A 17,671-nucleotide genomic window follows, 5' to 3' on the forward strand; every position below is an offset into this window, starting at 1 on the left:
ACACATTTGTTACTTCTCGCAGAGCTGCCAGGCCCGTCTCATAAGGTTACAGGAGCATATTATGACTTTTGTGCTAGTATGAGAATAGCATTTACAATTGGCAACAGTTTTTTGTTCTTTCACACTGCGTGTAGAATTCATCTTAAAATTTACTAGCTTAGCCCAGGCAAGAGAAGGTGTACACATTGTGAGCAATGAGATGTAATGTTGGGGTTGGCTGCAGTTTTTTGCACCATGATAAAAGCAGTTCTGTGTCTTGGGGATCCTGACTCCTTAAGCAAGCAGGAAGCTGCAGTGTTTTGTCAGGGGCTGGACAGAAAGACTGATGTGCTAGGAAGATAATGGCTAAAGATGTTCTCTCGTCCTTTCCAGCTTTCTGTGTGTTTGGGAAACTGGCATTTGCTCTCCAACTTATAAAAGTTAAAAGCCTTAATACTACCCCACCTCATGATGTGTGCCAAGTGCTCTGACAGCCCCACATCTGTGGTGAATTTGTAAAGCAAAGCTCGCAGAGGCAGCTGATGGAGCTCTTTGGTCGCACATCACCTGAGATGGGAATATTGTGGGCATCAGAATGGATGGTAGTGTGGCGTAGATCGCGTCCAGGCTTTGTGCTGCAGCCAGTATGGGACCCAGGAGTTCAGGTGCCCTGTGGCAATGCAGCACAGCGTGGTGTCAGCACAGCATGGTGTGATATCAAGCCAAGCTGTCCTCTGGTGAGAGTCTGCTTGGGGTGTGTAATGTGGGTTAACATGCATAATTCAATCAGTCCTGTTTTTCCATGTTCGGAGCTCTGTAACTAAACACCGATTTGCTAAACACCACTTGAATAATGAAGTGATCTGTGTCTGACAGCTTTTCTTAGTACATGTGATCCCACTGCCAAAAGGAAGAAAGAAAATAGAGCTGTATCCTTTCTTCCCGTGAATTTAAATAGTGAAGGTAGTTGCAAGGGAGAGCATTTATTGTTATCTCTGTTAGCTTTGTGTATTTTAGTGCACGCACGTGCTTGGCACGTGCACCAAGTTAGAGGTGGTGTACCTGGAGTGCTGTGAGCCCTTCTTCCAAAGCTTCGTCTTTTATTGAGCATCAGACCTAGGTGATTCCGCAGAGAAAGAGATTAAAAGCTGTATCTCACGTGTCCAGTTCAATCCAGAGCAAAAGAAGTCTTCAACTCAGCTATGAAGCATTGTTTTTAATAAAAATTGTTAAGGCTCTGGAATAATTGGCAACAAGCTCAGAGGGGACAAAGCTTGTGCGTGCAAGGCTGGCACTCAAATCAGTCTCTCTTTTCCAAGCCAGAGTCTGCCTATTCTTTAGCAGTCATTTTGTCTTTAAACCTGAATTGCAAACTTTCAGTAAATGTTAAGTGCCTGTTTTTTTTTTTTTTCCCTCCCCAGGAAGAAGAATGCCAACATGAATATGAAGTGAACTGTTTGCTGCGCTCGCCACAGCACCTGGGTGCTCACATCAAATGGTCAGAGACAGGGACTTGTCTCCTGCCAAACTGCTTCCTCGGACAAGATGAAGCCAAGGAGGAGCCTTCTGATGTGCTGGAGCCGCAGTGACTGCTGCCCACTTTAAAATCGATGTAAGACTGTGCTCCGGCTGCCTGGCAGGATGAAAGAAGTGGTGTTGTGGTCACCTGAGGAGGTGACAAATTGGCTCATGGAAAATGCTGTGCCGGAGTACTGTGAGCCATTGAAAAGCTTCACCGGGCAGGATTTGATCAACCTGACGGAGGAGGATTTCAAGAAGACGCCTCTCTCCCGAGTGTCATCCGACAGCGGCCAGCAGCTCTTGCACATGATCGAGGCTTTAAAAATGGCTCATCACATAGAGGCTCACAAAAATGGGCATGTCAACGGGCACATCCGTGTCAGTGTTAACAGCACCGCACATGAAAATGGCTTGAGCACTAAAACAAAGCTGAACGGAGTGCCAAATGGTTATAAGAAGGAGATGATAAAGATCCCCATGCCAGAGCCAGAGCGCTTGCAGTATCCCATGGAATGGGGCAAAACTCTCCTGGCTTTTATTTATGCACTTTTTTGTTTCATCTTTACCACAGTGACTATCTCAGTTGTTCACGAACGAGTGCCTCCCAAGGAGGTGCAGCCTCCCCTACCAGATGCATTTTTTGATCGTTTTGATCGGGTGCAATGGGCCTTTTCTATTTGTGAAATTAACGGCATGATCCTTGTAGGACTGTGGTTTGTTCAGTGGCTGCTGTTAAAATACAAGTAAGTAAAACCTTTTGGAAACTTGGTGTTCTAGGGTGTACTTGTGATGGATTTGGAGGTCAGGTACAGTCCAAGTAAAGTGATGTTTCTTGTGGTCTTTCTGGTTTTGGTATCCCAGACTGAAATAGATGCCACACCACGGGTTCTGCAGTTTGTATGGGCTGCTTGTACAAAAGCAGGGAGTTCTGCTACATAAGAAACTATGATCTCGATTGCCTGCAGAGTTAATGTTAACCCTTTTAAAATGTGAAAAGCCTTGAATTGAGTGTAACTATGTTCTTAACTCATTTGACTGTCCTATCTGTAGGTGAGTGAACATATAAGTCATCATCTGTGAACTGATTTGGGAATTCTCACTGTAGTTTACTTGATGTTAAGGTCCTACCCTAAGATCACAGTATTTTCCATAGAATCCATAGAGTTGGAAGGGACCTTTAAAGGTCATCTAGTCCAACTCCCCTGCAGCAAACAGGAACATGCACAGCTAGATCAGCTTACACAGGGCCTGATCCTGCTTTACCTTGGAAGTATCTTTTTCCTTATATCTAGCCTAAATCTACCCTCTCTAAGGCTCTTGAAGCCATTTCTCTCTGTTCTGTCACCACAGATTCTGTTGAAGAGTCTTTGCTGTAGCTCCTCTTTAGATACTGAAAGGCCTCTATCAGGTCACCATGGACCCTTCTCTTCTCCAGCACAGCCACAGCTCTCTCAGCTTGTCCTGACTGGGGAGGTTCCATTCTGTGGATCATTTTTGTGGCTCTTGTCTGGTTACACTCCAACAGATCCATGTCTCTCCTGCACTGAGGACTCCACATCTGGATGCAGTGCTCCAGGTGAGGCCTCACCAGCATAGTGCAGAGGGGCAGGATCATCTCCCTTGCCCTGCTTATCACGCTTCTTTAGATGCAGCTCAGGGTATGGTTGGCTTTCTGGGTTGTGAGGGCACACTGCTGTCTTGTATCCAGCTTCTCATCCATCCTTACCCTCAGGTCTTTTTTGGCAGGGCTCCTCTCAATCCTTTAATCCCCAGCTTGTATTGGTAGTGAGGGTTGCCTTGACCCAGGTGCAAGATCTTGCATTTGGATTTGTTGAACCTGGGCCTACTGCTCAGCCTGTCTAGATCCCTCTGGCTGGCTGTCACCGCGCTCCACAGCTTGGTGTCATTGGCAAACTTGCTGAGGGTGCACTCGACCCCACTGTCAGTGTAATTGGTGAAGATATTAAAGAGTATTGGTCCTGCACTGGCCCTTGTGGTACACCACTTGTCACTGATCTCCATCCAGATGTTGAGCCATTGACCACTACTATTTGCAGCCAGTTCTTCATCCATTGAACAGTCTACCCATAAAATCCGTATTTTCCAATTTGGAGAGAAGGATGTTGTGGGTTACTGTGTCAGAGGCCTTACTGAAGTCCAGATAGATGACGTTGGTGGTTCTTCCCTTGCACACTGACACAATGACACCATCATAAAAAGCCACTAGGTTGGCCAGGCAGGATTTGCCCTCACTGAAGCCATGCTGGTTCTCTTCTATCAGCTCCCTGCCTTAGCATAGCTTCCAGGGTGATCTGCATCATGATCTTTCCCAGCACAGAGATGGGACTGACAGGATGGTAGTTCTCAGGATCACCCTTTTTACCCTTCTTGAAAATGGGCACAATGTTGCCTTTTTTCAAGTCAGTAGGGACTTCACCTGATTGCCACGACTTTTCAAATACCATTGAGAGTGGCTTGGCGACTACATCAGCTAATTCTTTCAGAACTCTGGGATGCATCTCATCAGGGCTCATAGACTTATGGATGGCTCAGGTTCCTCAGGTGGTCATGGACCTGTTCTTCACTTACAGTGGAAGGGACACTGCTTTCCCAATGTCATCCTATCAAACCAAACATATGAGGTCTGTGTGGTGAGCAGTTGTTGGAGAAGACTGAGGCAAAAAAGTTGTGAAGTACTTCAGCTTTCTCCTTGTCTGTTGTTACCAGCCTGTTTGTGTCACTCACTAGGAGGAGTACACCCTCCTGGACTATTCTTTTCTGGTTGAGGTACCTGTATCCTTTTGTATTCTTGGCATCCTTTTGTATTCTTGGCATCCCTAGCCAAGTTCAGTTCAAACTGGGCCTGATCCCATCCCTACGCATCCCAGCAGCTTCCTTATACTCCTCCCATGATGCCTTCCTGACTTGCTACACCTGAGGATGGAGAGCTCCTGTGCACTGAGAAAAGCTTCCTTAAAGATCTGCCAGCTCTGCTCCACACCCTTGCCCATGGGACAGTTTCCAAGGGTGTTTTGTTGACTGACTCTCTGAAGAGCTGCAAGTTAACTTTCATAAAACTTAGCATCCTGATTTTACTCTTTACCTGTGTCATATCCCTCAGGACCATGAACTCCACCTCATCACAGTCACTACAGCCCAGGCAGCCTCCAATCCTGATGTCATCAATCAGGTCATTTGGGTTGGTGAGCAGCAAGTCCAGTATTGCATCCCTCCCTGGTGGGGCCACGCATTACTTGACTCAGAAAGTTATCCTCGGTGCATTTCAGGAGCCTCCTGGATTGCCTGCAGCTTGCCATGGTGCATTTCCAGCAGATGTCCGAGTGGTTGAAGTCCCCCAGCAGGACAAGCACTTGCTGGAGGTAGCAGGCCTCATCAGCAGGCTGCATCGACAGGCACTAAACAGCAGGCAGTGCTGTGAACCGAAGCAATGCTGCATTAAAACTTCTAAAGGACATTTTCTGCTTGACATTCAGTAGTACAGGTAATGTCAGGAACAGAGTATGTTGAAAGCTTATCATAAAATATGCAGAAGTGCGGATACACAGTGAATTTGCAAAGCTATTTGGGTACTTGCTTATACCTGCTCAGAATTGCAACAGAGAATTTGCTTGCCAGTGCAGTTCACCTACCTCTTGTCCTCTACACGGTGACTGTGCAAGTGGATGTTTAATTCAGTTTCTTTTAAATGCCATAAATCCATACCTTGGACTGCGTTGGAGTGTTCAAAGTTAGGTGGCTGTAAGCAATATCAAGTGGCATGTCGCCTTTCCTTTCTAAAACCAGGCAGACGTGTGCTCTAGAGCTGTCTCGCCCAAAGGGGTTTTCCTCCTCTAACACAAGGTCTCTTTTTTTTTTTATGTGGTTCCTATATTAAAAAACAAAAACAAAAACCAAAAAACAACAACAAAACCAACAAACAACAGCTGGAAGGCATCTAGTTTATGCAGCACCATGTTAAATACAAGATCCTTTGGTTTGCAGGACTTTGTAATGACCTTTAAGTTTTCAGTTTCTCTTTTTCAAAACAGTAAAACCTGAGGTGGCAGCTCACTCACCCTTATAATGGAGAAAATTATTAAAACTTAAATGTATTCAGGTTGTTCACCAGCTTGCTAAGGTACAGGCAGCTGGAGAGAACTGCTGTGCTGGGGCAGGATACCTTTACGTAACAGAGCTGTAGATTTCCACAGCTATCTGACAAATGTTTAAGCAATCTGATGCTATCAGTTTCTCATCCTGTGGACCTATCCCAGACATCCCAGCTTTTGCTGTGTATCTTTTCACTAATTAACTGTGGACAAGCACCTCCTATCGAAAAAAAAAAAACAACCTCACACCTTATTTTATGAAATACAAAGGTCATTAAAGAAATTGGAAAAATTGCTGTTGTTTATTCATCTTTATTGTTGCTTTATAAAAGTTATTGGGTTTTCTCTGCTGAAATTTTAAGACCATTGTGCATTTCCACGGAGTTTCTTAAAGGAAAGTTTCTAGAATGGTTAATGTAGTCCATTCTTATTATAAAATGCTTAGAAACTGTGAAATTGCTTTTTTGTGTGTGTGTTCATGTATGTACAGGAAGAAGAATCTAACCTGACATGGTCTCTTGCTGTATAAGCTTCTGTGTCAGGCTCCCATGGTGGTAGCTGCAATACTGAGCTCTCTTTGCTGCTGTGGTCCTGTGATGAAAAGGGGAACCATAACTGGTGTCCCAGAGCAGAAATGTTCAAAACCAAGGGAAGAACCCAGAGAAGACCATGGGAAATTGCTTTCAAACGTGTGTTGGGCAGTACAAGGGTTCAAGCACACTGTGATGGATTAAGAACAGCAGAGTCTGTGAAGTGTTTGGAGATTTCAAAGCAATGAGAGATGGGTTAAAGTAATAGCGAAGTATTTTGGCATCCTTGGTAAATGTGGAGAGTTTTCCTTCTATTTGCTTCTGCTTTGGCTGTAAGGTGACGATGTTATGGAGTCATAGGTCTTTCCATTTGCAGTATCAGTCCTGGAACAGCTATTCTGTGCCAAGTCAGTATGAGTACTGGTTGCGTAACACATTAGAGACCTTTCTTGTGTGTATAGAAGCAGAGTTGTCATGGTCTGAGAGGCCTGGGCTATGAGTGAGGAGCAGAAAGGAACAGGGTCTGGTGATACGGCTTTGTCTAGAAGACCTCATTCTAATGGCTTTGGTTGGTGAACCACCAAGTGCTATAAAAGAACTGAATCACTTGGTGGAGAGCATTATCACCTCTCTTTGAAACTTAATTCAAGAATGAAGGGAGGAAATGAAGCCAGATGGACTTTTCTCACTTTCTTGAGCATCAGCAATGTCAGGGATAGCCATTGTTGCAGACGGGAAGGTGAGCTGTGAAGCCTGGTGGTTGCTGGGCAGGAGACCCATTTCTTCTCCTACTTAGTTGACAGAGCTACCACCCGTCAATATCTCTGAGGGAAAGTTTGGGATCACTGATGAGCCAGAAGCATGAGGTTGTCATTGTCAAGCAGGGAAATTCTTATTGCTTCTCACACCATATCCATTATTTACCAATAGCCTGATTTCATCCCATGTTTTTCTTCCAGGCGATGAAGGCTGATAGAGACGTGTCATTCATGATACCAATCTCTTCCTTGTTTTGTCCAGGCATTGCATGATGAAGGTGAATAGGACCTACATGTCTTTTGATGTGCTACAAAACCAGACATGAAGTGGAATTGGATGCTGGTTGTATCCATCCAGCTAACCATGGTGCAGACTTGCAGATTGGCTCCTGCTAGTTCTTTCTTCTCCGGAAAATAATGTTAAAGTCAGGTAGATACTGGAGTTTTCTGTCTGCTCAGCTTGCTCAGCAGCGAGGGTTCTGGAGCAGGCATTAGGTGTATTAGAGGGAGATAAGCGCCTTCTTTCCTTGCATATCCTCACAGAATCCTGCCGCTGGTATTTTTGGCAAGGGAATTAGGTTGGTTTCACCAGAGAGCAGGAGTGTGGAGGATGCATGGGGCTTGGCTGGTTGCCCCGAGTGTTTTTCTGTAGAGTGTGAGGAGCCCACTCAAGCAGCACATATGTGATTAGTTAGTGTACTTGCTACCCATGTTGGGTAAGGTCTGGATAACTGTAATAATCTTTGCCAGTAATAAGCTTACAGCATACTTGTTAACTGGCTCACACGCACATATGCCAAACCTTGCTGAAAGGGGAAAATATGGGGCCTTTTGGATTTTTTTTTTCTTTAATGCTACATAGCAGAGCACTTTGATGCAGACTTTCCTAAGCCAAAGCACACTAAATCTACTTTAAACTAAGTAGATTCATGGGTAACGTTAACAAAAACGTTCATTGCTCAGTAAAACACTGCCACTTCTTTGGCCTTTCAAATGTGCTGCTGCTTTTAATTCCCCAACCCTACTCTTTGTCTTTATACAGGGGTATAAAGAGAAACAAGCTTGAGTGTGGTTAAAAAGCTGAGCATGTGTGAGAATAGATCACCTTTCCAAGAGAGAATTTTCTCATAGGAGCCACAGAGGAAAACCACTGCCCTGGTGGCGTGGTGTCTTCAGCACAAGGACTTTCCTCACTTTGGTGAATCTGATTCTACTACTCGGTCCATGCAGCTACACTAATACAGTGTGCTGCTTAGCTCCCTGCTGCGTCCTTGGCTGCACTGGGAGGGGGAAAAGTCTCAAAGTACAGTGCTTCAGTAGCTGAGAGCACTCAGTGAGCACTCAAGTGCAAAATGCACTTGCACTGGAGGATTTGAAGCTTTTCTGATAAATTAGGACGCTCACATTCTTATTGATCTGGCACTGCAAAGTTGAACTCCTCTGAGAGCAGAGCAATCAGTTTAATAACTCTGCCGAAAGCTATTAAAAGGAAAATACGACCAATGTTGAGCTATGAAACAACTTCAACTTCGTAAAAAAAATTATTATTGCATCTTTCAAAGTGAAAGCTTCAGAATAGGAACGAATGAATGTGAGGACTCGCATCTTGTATTGTAACCTTTGTATTCCCCAAATAACCTTAACTCTAGATAGCAGTGGTTTAGAATCAACCAAAACCAAAGGGTCTGTAGCCAGCAGGATACAGCAGTGGTTAAAGTCTTGAGCTGTTGTAGCTGGGTCTGGCCTCCGTTATATAAAGCTATTGGTGATTTTTTTTCATGAAAAGCTGTGCAAGCTCATGGATGTGCTGGAAGCTTTTTTCTTGTGGTGTTGCCTGGTATGTAGCAGTTAAACTCAGTAGGCCTGGTTTGGAGCTGGCTATTGCTTTTGAGTCAGACTTAAAACTCTGCTCTCATTGTGTTTACAAAACTTCCCTATGTTACCCCAAAATTGAGCAATTTATTGGCAGGCCTCAATGAATGAATCTTGTTTGCAACTGTGACTGCTTGCCTGGAGAGTGCCATCCTATGAAAACACCCCATTCTGCAGCTGCTGCAGCTCTCAATCGGTATTTTGGACATTCTGTTGCTGATGTGAGCTGCTTTCTCCCTAAAGCTGCTCGAGAAATAAATGTTCTCATTCATTTGGGTCATACAAGCTATTCCTTCTACAGCATTCCTTTCTAATTACTAAGAGGTGTGTGTCAGCAGAAATTAACTTAGTCCTTTTCATCTTTTAATGAAAATATTGTAAGTTTTATCCCCCTTCTTGAATAGAAAATTAGTGACCATTCTAAGCTAATGGAAGGGTGTGGGCATGAAATCCCTTGGAATGTTTTCAGCATTAAATCTGCTTAGGCATTTGTATTTTAATCCTTAAATTTCCTGTAGCCAACTTCCTGGGTAACGTTAGTTAGTTAACTAACCCAGTTAGTTGAGCCGTTTGTGTATTTCTGACCTGCAAAGCGTGGGAATATTTGTAAAGGAAGTTAGTATTCCTAGGTGAAAGCTGACATAGATGAACAAAGTTCCAAGTTTCAAAAGCGTCAGGAAGACCAAAGTTACTAGCTTGTGTGTTATGTTTACCTTTCCTTATTGTATTTTCTTCTTTTTTTTCTTCTTCTAGGTCTATAATTGGCAGAAGGTTTTTTTGTATAGTTGGCACACTATACCTGTATCGGTGTATTACAATGTATGTAACTACACTCCCAGTACCTGGAATGCATTTCAAGTGTTCTCCAAAGGTAAACTTATCACTAACTTTCTGTATTTTAATGATTCCCCTTGTCCCACCGTTGACAGAACTGTGGACAATGTTTCGCAGTGATCGTTACTAATTTGAAAACAATTTGGCATGAGGGGGTGCTGGGAAGGTGGGAGTGGGATGGCAGCTTCCTTCTGCACATCTACATAGTTTCTGTAGCAGTTATAACTGATTCTTAATGTTCAGCATTTTTCCTCTTTGCTAAAGCAGTTCAGGGTTGCAACCTGTTGTTAAACCCATTCATGATTTCTAGTTGAAAATGATCCAAGGAGACTTTTAAAAGTCAGTTTCACATGAAAGTCTTTGCTGCTATTAGTTCCTGGATATATTGCAGTTGTGTTAGTGCAAGGGCTTGACCCTCCCTGAGCTATCCCTGACTGTTTATTGTGCCACATGGGCTTACAAAAGCTGTGGTGAAGCCGAGTTACTGAGGTGTTGGTGTTCAGTCCACCTCTGTCACATAAGCTTCATGTCTTCATAAGCTTCATACGCGAGATTTTTCTTCATAGCGTTCATCTCCTTGCCTCTCCTTGCCTCTACTGTAAGAGAAAAGGCAGAAATGTAATTTCTGTGAAACAGAAATTCTGTGGCGTGCAGGGTTCAGGGTTGTGTGCACAGCCATGAGGCAGATGACAGGCAGTAAAGCCATAAATCAAACCTGTGATTCAACTCGAGGCATGTGCTGTCACTGTTTTTATGAGGTTTGCTGAAACAAACCTGTGGTGCAAACAGGGCCAAAACACTTGAGTTCCTTGGGGAGGTAAAGCTAACAAACGTGCTTTATTGTTTGTTTGGCAGCGCAGAGCTTTGCCAAGCCACGTGTGGCTTCTTGAGGGACGTCAGTCTTTTGTAAAGAGAAGTAGAGGCTATAGAGTCAACAATGTATTTGATCAGTCAGCCATTATGAAATAAAAAAAAACCCACACAGATATTTATGGGCTAACCTGAGTACATCTGTCATCTTTAGAAATTTACAGCAAGTAGGGCTCGTTGCTCAAGTAAAGACAAGCCTATGTTGTGTTCTTTCATTGCTCTGCTTAAAAGCTTAGCTGAGCTTTCTTGAAAGCTTTAGATACCCTGGTGGGAAAAAATAACATCTCATTACCTTACTCTTAACAATCACGGGGTGGGCTTTGGGAACATCTTAATGTTTCATAAGGAATTGCTAGTAGGAAATATTTGATTGCTACAAAGACTCTGCATAGATCTGTCCAGAAAGTACAGTTTCCACTTGTTAAAGCAAGAAGGAAGTTTAAAGCAAAGGAACAAGTTGCCTGTGATGGCTAACCAGGGCATTCTTTGTTCCTTCTGACCATTAAATGGATTGTAAAACTTAGTGAAATGAGGTAAGGATCCAGCAGATGTGCAGTTGAGTGTGCTGACCCATTGGCCTCCTCCAAACTCAGTTGGTTCCTGTGTCCGTTGGGTCCTGGTGGTGCTCAGTACCTCCAAGTTGTGCTTTCCCCACATTATCTTTGAGAATTTCTTTAATGGCTGGATTGATGTTAGGGGCTGTGAGCAGCAAATGCAAGGTCTAGGGACACGGCCAGTAACCTGTTGGGCAACAAATCCAAGAGAAGGACTTGATTCACTTTGGCTTTTCAAAGGCAAATGGAAGATTTTCAGGAATGCCTTCTGAGCCAACAGTATGAGTTGCAGGTCATGCAGAGCAGATCATTCAGGTGTGGAGGACCATCCCTATTGGTAGTGTGGGTGTTGTGAACTGGAGCCCCTGCAGAGTTTTGGCTTGTGCTATGGTTTGTGCTATGACAAATCCCATTTATATTTCTTTTCTGATGTGAAGTGGGAAGAAATAGTTTTAAAACTTCCCAAGGCAGGGCAGGGGGATCCTTTAGTGTTTCTAGTGAGAAACTCAAAATGTGTGTCAAATCTTTAGGCAGCTTGGATGTCCAACTTGGGCAGTTGGTCTCATTTTCAGTTGGATTATCATCTGCAGGGCTTGCACTGTTACGAACAAGATGAATTAAATTAAGCTTGATTTATTTAAATTGTGTTGCCTCTTGAACAGAAGGGGAAACAGATGTTTAGTAATCATGAGAAATTTCTAACTATAACTGGAAATATTTTTATTTCCTTTTTTTTTTGCGAAGCTGGATTTTTTGAGACTATTACAGAATTCACATGTTTTGCAGTAGTCCTTATTCTGCTCCTCACTGTACCTGTGGGGCTTATAAAAGAACATAATGAGTGAAAAATCTGAACCCCTTACGTGGTCTTGAAGATTCCCATTACAGTAGTTTCCCGCACAGCCTCAAACATTGACAACACTGCCAGCAAGGCCTTGGAGAAAGATAATGCCTTTTCATGGTAGCAGCAATAAGTACTTATAAATAGCAGCAGTTTCTGCTCACTTACCTGTTTTACCCTTAGTTCCTTACTCATTGTGGCCACTGACAGGAAGTTGACACTTCTTGGACCTTTCTTTGATTTGGTATCAGACTGAAAGGTGCCATGTTTCTCATTGCAACCAGATGTGACATGGTATAGGGCTTTTTTGCACATATACATACATTTATGAATATCTGTATGGATAAATAATACTGCCTCTTCTGTCTGTCTTGTGGGTGCAGGAGAAAAAACGTAATCCTTTGGGATATTGTATTTGTAGGAAAGTTGCAATAATTTTCTTGGTTCTCTCTCTTGAGAATACTTCAGATAACAAACGAATGCAGGCATGTGCAGCCTGTGCTCACATGCAGACTTCCCTAATGCACACATTACTGAATAAATTCTTTCATATCAAGGCAAAAAGAGAGAACAAGTGAAAGACAAACAGCTGACTGATGGCGTGCTTTAAATTTGGAAAGGTTAGCAGTGATATGACTGCTAATATGATACTGATATGATCATTCATTTGCGGTTTGCTCTTCCACCAGCTTTTTGGAGACTGGGAATCTCACCTGCGAAGGATAATGAAGCTGATAGCTGGCGGAGGATTGTCCATCACAGGATCCCACAACATGTGCGGCGACTATCTGTACAGCGGGCACACCGTCATATTAACTCTCACATACTTATTTATCAAGGAGTGTAAGTATGTTCATCAGGAATCTCTTGTTGTATACATTCCCAGCTCATCAAAGAATGGCTGCTGTGCGGATTGGTAAATACTGCTTCAGTGGAAGTGCACCTGTTCCCATGAAGTAAAAGAAATACAACTTCGAGGACATAGATTTTACTGAAAAAGAAAACTTTGGAGACAAAATACAACACCTTCCCATGTGCATGTCTGAAGTATATATCTGAATTCCAGTGTTTTGACTAGAATATAGTTTACACCTTCATTGAACCGTGCCCCGTGGATGGTATTTTAACTGCATCTCCTTGTCTAGAGAGATGGATGCCAGGGTCACTCATTTTGCCTTTTATGAAAAGCAAGAGGAATGGATTGTCAGCTATGTAGAATTAATGTTGAGGTATACAGCAGTTAATTTTACAGACCAGGATATATCAGATTTTTATGTATCTGGCTTGTTTCTCTAAGGTTTCATAACCTTTCTATCAAGTGTTTAATCACTTCTAAGTACACTAGAAAGCTGCACCCTGACAGAATGGTGGTGCTTTTGTCATCTCAGCATTCCTGCTCTTAATCTCAACTCTTCTACCCACCCAGGATTGCAGTGTGCATCCTCTTCTAATTACAGCAATGGTCCTGAGTGCTGATAATGTTTTGAAATCATGGAATCATCTCAGTTGGAAAAAACCCTTCAAGTCATTTAGTTCAATCTCTCTGCTGTGAACAGAGATGCGTACAGCTCAGATCCCATCCAGCCTGACCCTTCTTGTCCCCAGGGACGGGGCAGCCACTGCCTCTCCAGGCAACCTGTGCCAGTGCCTCATCACCCTTATTGTAAAAAACTTCTTCCATGTATCCAATCTAAATCTTCCCTCTGTTAGTTTGAAACCCTTTCTCCTTGTCCTATTGCACAGATCCTGCTAAAGAGTCTGTCCCCTTCTTTCTTACACCTCCCCTTTAGACACTGACAGGCTGCTCTCAGGTCCCCCCGGAGTCTTCTCTCATCCAGACTGAACAGCCCCAGCTCTGTCAGCTTGTCCTGGTAGGAGAGGTGTTCCATCCCTTGGGTCATTTTGATGGCCCTCCTCTGCATGCTTCCTAACAGCCTGCTTGTGGTTCTTTGCAGATTCCCCACGGCGACTCTGGTGGTATCACTGGCTTTGCTGGACGCTCAGCATGGCTGGGATGTTCTGCATCCTCCTTGCTCATGACCACTACACTGTGGACGTGGTGGTGGCTTACTACATCACTACAAGACTTTTCTGGTGGTATCACACAATGGCCAACCAGCAAGTAAGTTTCTCCCAGTCTTTGGATCCTTATAACTCTGTTTGCTATATTGTGGTGGGGGTGAATATCCACACGTTGTCCTGAGCCTTTCTGCAGGCGTCTGTCCCTCTGGAGCATCTTGCTCTTCCTTTTCATGATGGGCTTACAGGAGAAGAGGCATTGTTGTTTGGTTTCATCTTGTGTCTCGACTGCAGAAAATATTTGAAGGCTTGCCATAGGCTGTGTAACCTGAGGTTTTGAAATCCCTCTGAATTTGGTCAGTTTTTGTTGTGTTCAAACATAGCTTATAGAGGTAACGCTTTTTTGCACACAGTGAATTAAGAGAAGTTATCCTAGACTTCTCTTAGGCCTGTAACAACTAATCAGTGTCCAGATATTTTCTGTGCAACATGGAGAAGGCATTTTACATAACTGTTGCATTCAGTAGCGGTTAATTATGTTTGACAAAGACCCAGTATGATAGTAGGAAATGAGTTAATACTGTGGTGCTGATTTTCAGTTCATACCAAGGTCTATATAGCTACTGTGTCGTATGCTATTCCTCCTTTTTTGTGCTACTTGCAGCAGCACCCCCAACCTTGTTGCATATTTCTGCTTCCAAATGCCTGATGCATATCATGCAGTTTCATGTTCATTCACTTTGGAAGCTACTGTGTTCATTAAAGTCTGTGCCTGAACTTCCTGTTGTCACACAGCACTCGGTTGGCTTCCATGCCTCAGATTTCCCAAAGTCTATCAAAATGCAGCGCTGAGTGGTCATGTTTCCAGCTGAGAAGCTACTGAAGCTTTGAGTTCTGATGAGAACATGCTTCAGAAGAGCTCTTTGCCTTACTGTATGGACATGTATCTCTTTTGCGGCGTGCTGAGGCTCAGAGGAGATGGCTCAGCACTGTTACCCTCATCTGCTAAGATGCTGGGGAATATTGATTGCTGGATCCTTTCCTGAGCATGTGTTTGTGTCCTATTGTCTGTCCCTGGTGCTGCTCCCTGTGCCGTGGCTTGTTTGTGACCTTAAAAAGCTCCTTTCAGAAAGTGGATTTTTTTACATGTGAGTTTATGGGATAGAAAGAAAGCTTGATGTGCAGGCCCTGTGCTTGCACTTCCCAGTGGGCTGATGCCTGGCTTCCCTGCTGTGGCACAGTGAATGTGCAGCAAGGTGCTCGCTTGACTCCCTCAGCACCTGCCCACTCCTTTTATTTCAGCTGTGGCTTGCTCATAGCTGAGAGCAGTAAAAAGGGTGGTGGCTGTGGTGTGAGTGCACACCAAGGCCAGGGCAGGTTTTTTGCCTCTTCCAGATGGGCCAAGGCATGCACACAGCTGGGCTCGTGGTAGAAAGGTGAGATTGACCTTTTTTGACATGCAGTTTTTCTGCTTGGTGCTGTTGTTGAGCAGCTGAGGGCTTGGAAATGATGGCAAGTGTCACTGAGGTGCAGCAGGTTCTGTGTGCAGGGAGGCTGTGGAAAGGCAGCTTGGCTGTTTGGCAGATCTTTGTACAGATTTGTTCAGCAGATACCTCAAGATGCCAAGAGGTTTTTGGAAACAGCTGTAAGCAAAGGCCAGCGCTGATACATGGGAGTGATTGTCAAACAGTGAAGTCATGCAGAAGGTGCGCTCTCTTATAATTCTGTTTTCTGACTGTCCATCTGCAGGTGCTAAAAGAAGCTTCCCAAACCAACCTCCTTGCAAGGGTCTGGTGGTACAAGCCTTTCCAGTACTTTGAAAAGAATGTCCAAGGAATTGTACCTCGCTCCTACCACTGGCCCTTCCCCTGGCCGGTGCTGCATCGGGGCAGGCAGGTGAAATACAGCCGGCTGGTGAATGACACATAGCAGCGTGTTGGTGGACAGAGGGGGAAAGGGCCCGTCCCAAGTGCTAAGAACTCCATGCAAGAAGATGCCATAAAAAAACAACAAAGCAACCCCAACCCCTCCCTAACCCTTTCTTTTAACAGCTCCCTTGACTTAACCTATTCAGTTACCTGGTAAGCACTGTGATCTTTTTTTTCTCTCCAAAGGATCTGCGTTGGACAACAATAAAGAGAATTTAACTTATCACGCACTGTTATACATTTCTTGTTAATAGATTTGGGATTTCCATTACCCATCACCGTGTTCCTTTGTATATGATGCGACAGCATAAATGAAAGCTTTTATACCATAAGTTCTGGTCTTTCCAGTCACGTCTGGGAATAATGCGTATTATTTTCTTGGGAAAACATACTTTTCATATCTCTTGCCCCAAAGATTGGGCTGTAAGCCATTTTCTAGCTAATGACTCTATGAAGGTTTCTGATACCTGCCTTGGGTAAATCGAGAAATCTTTCTACCTGTTGCACCGCGATACAAGCGAGATGATAGACACAGGAAGGTTTGGTAATCTTGGTTTTGTAGACTCTGCAGTGACTGTGTCAAAAAGTGCAAAAAAAAAGAAAAAAGAAAAAAGAAAAAAAAAAGTTGTAAAGTGATTTTCTAAGTATTTCCTAACTTTATTTTTCAAAATGTGTATGAAAATTAAATTTGAAAAGATTTTTACATGTCAGAGAATAGAGAGTTAAAATTTAAAGAAAATACTTCTTGGGAGAGAGAGATTTGTCTATGTTTCTAGTGCCTTTCTTGTCTTGATTGTATGGTCAGTAGGCAGTCTTAAATGTTTTTATTTAAAATAAAGTATTCCATGAAAGCAGAAATATATATACTGTATAATTACTAATTTTTGCATTTATAGCTAAATTAAACTGGAAATTTGCTTATAATGTTGAAATTGCCATGGGTAGGGATAAACCAAAAAAGAAGGGTCAGATCTTGTTCACACATTGTGAGCAGATCGTACTAAAAGAAATCACTTTATTGTCTACTTGGTAGCTGTGTTTTAATAAGAAAACAGCCATGAATTCCTGTTTTTTAAGAATTTTACCAATGATCACTGAGTGAACTACAAATGGTTTCTCCATCCCATATTGAGCTGTTGTTGGAAAAACAACAAAGATAATCTATTTCTTTAAAATATTTGTGCAGAAACTGCATGTAACTATAAGTTTCACTCCTACCATACATACTGTATGTCTGGGGAAGTATTCTATCCTAAACTTGCCAATGTGCAGAACAAAATAGTTTTTTTTAAAGAATGAAGAAGAGAAAAAAAATATATGAATATATATATATATATATACATTCTGTATTTTACGTGAAGCAGAGTTATCTTCTGTAGGGTTTTTGTGTATTCACAAGGTGATATTTGTATTGTAAAACAACAATGGTGAAGGAAAATAAAAAGGCTTTTGAAAAATGTAGTTTCCTTTATGTTTCTAGTATTAATCTTAAATTTTAAGCTAGGTTTAATCTTCCCGACCTTGCCTTTGATTTTACATGTAATTGCACTGTAGGCCATCAAATTGTATGGAAACTGCATTGCTGTTGAATTGCTGTTCACCTTTGGCAAACCAGTGCCTTATCTGAAATAAATACTATGCAATACATTCTGACCATGTGGGAGCTGGGAGCGGATCTGAGAAGCCCTCCTTGGAACCATCCCCAGGGCTTGAAAAATCTACCCCAAAAGTGCAGTGGCGGAGCGCGTGGCAGGGCAGGCAGCCGGCAGCCCAGGAGCTGCCCAAAATGTCCCACTGTTGTGAGTTCTTGATGGTGACAGTATCACTTTTTGCTTCTTCTGGTTTAGGTTAGGGTT

The 17,671-nt window shown here is 43.1% G+C and overlaps 1 protein-coding gene across 1 annotated transcript; it reads left to right on the forward strand.

The window, feature by feature from the left end:
• Positions 1-1,620: 1,620 nt before the first annotated feature.
• On the forward strand, positions 1,621-15,816 carry SGMS1 (sphingomyelin synthase 1; the record flags this gene model as incomplete). The annotated part of the gene is made up of 5 exons (XM_079536564.1): positions 1,621-2,243; positions 9,523-9,640; positions 12,558-12,711; positions 13,824-13,990; positions 15,637-15,816. 5 exons carry the CDS (start codon positions 1,621-1,623, stop codon positions 15,814-15,816), a joined length of 1,242 nt encoding a protein of 413 aa, XP_079392690.1.
• Positions 15,817-17,671: the final 1,855 nt, after the last annotated feature.

Source organism: Tetrao urogallus (assembly GCF_951394365.1).
Source record: "Tetrao urogallus genome assembly, chromosome: 5".
Lineage (NCBI taxonomy): Eukaryota > Metazoa > Chordata > Aves > Galliformes > Phasianidae > Tetrao > Tetrao urogallus.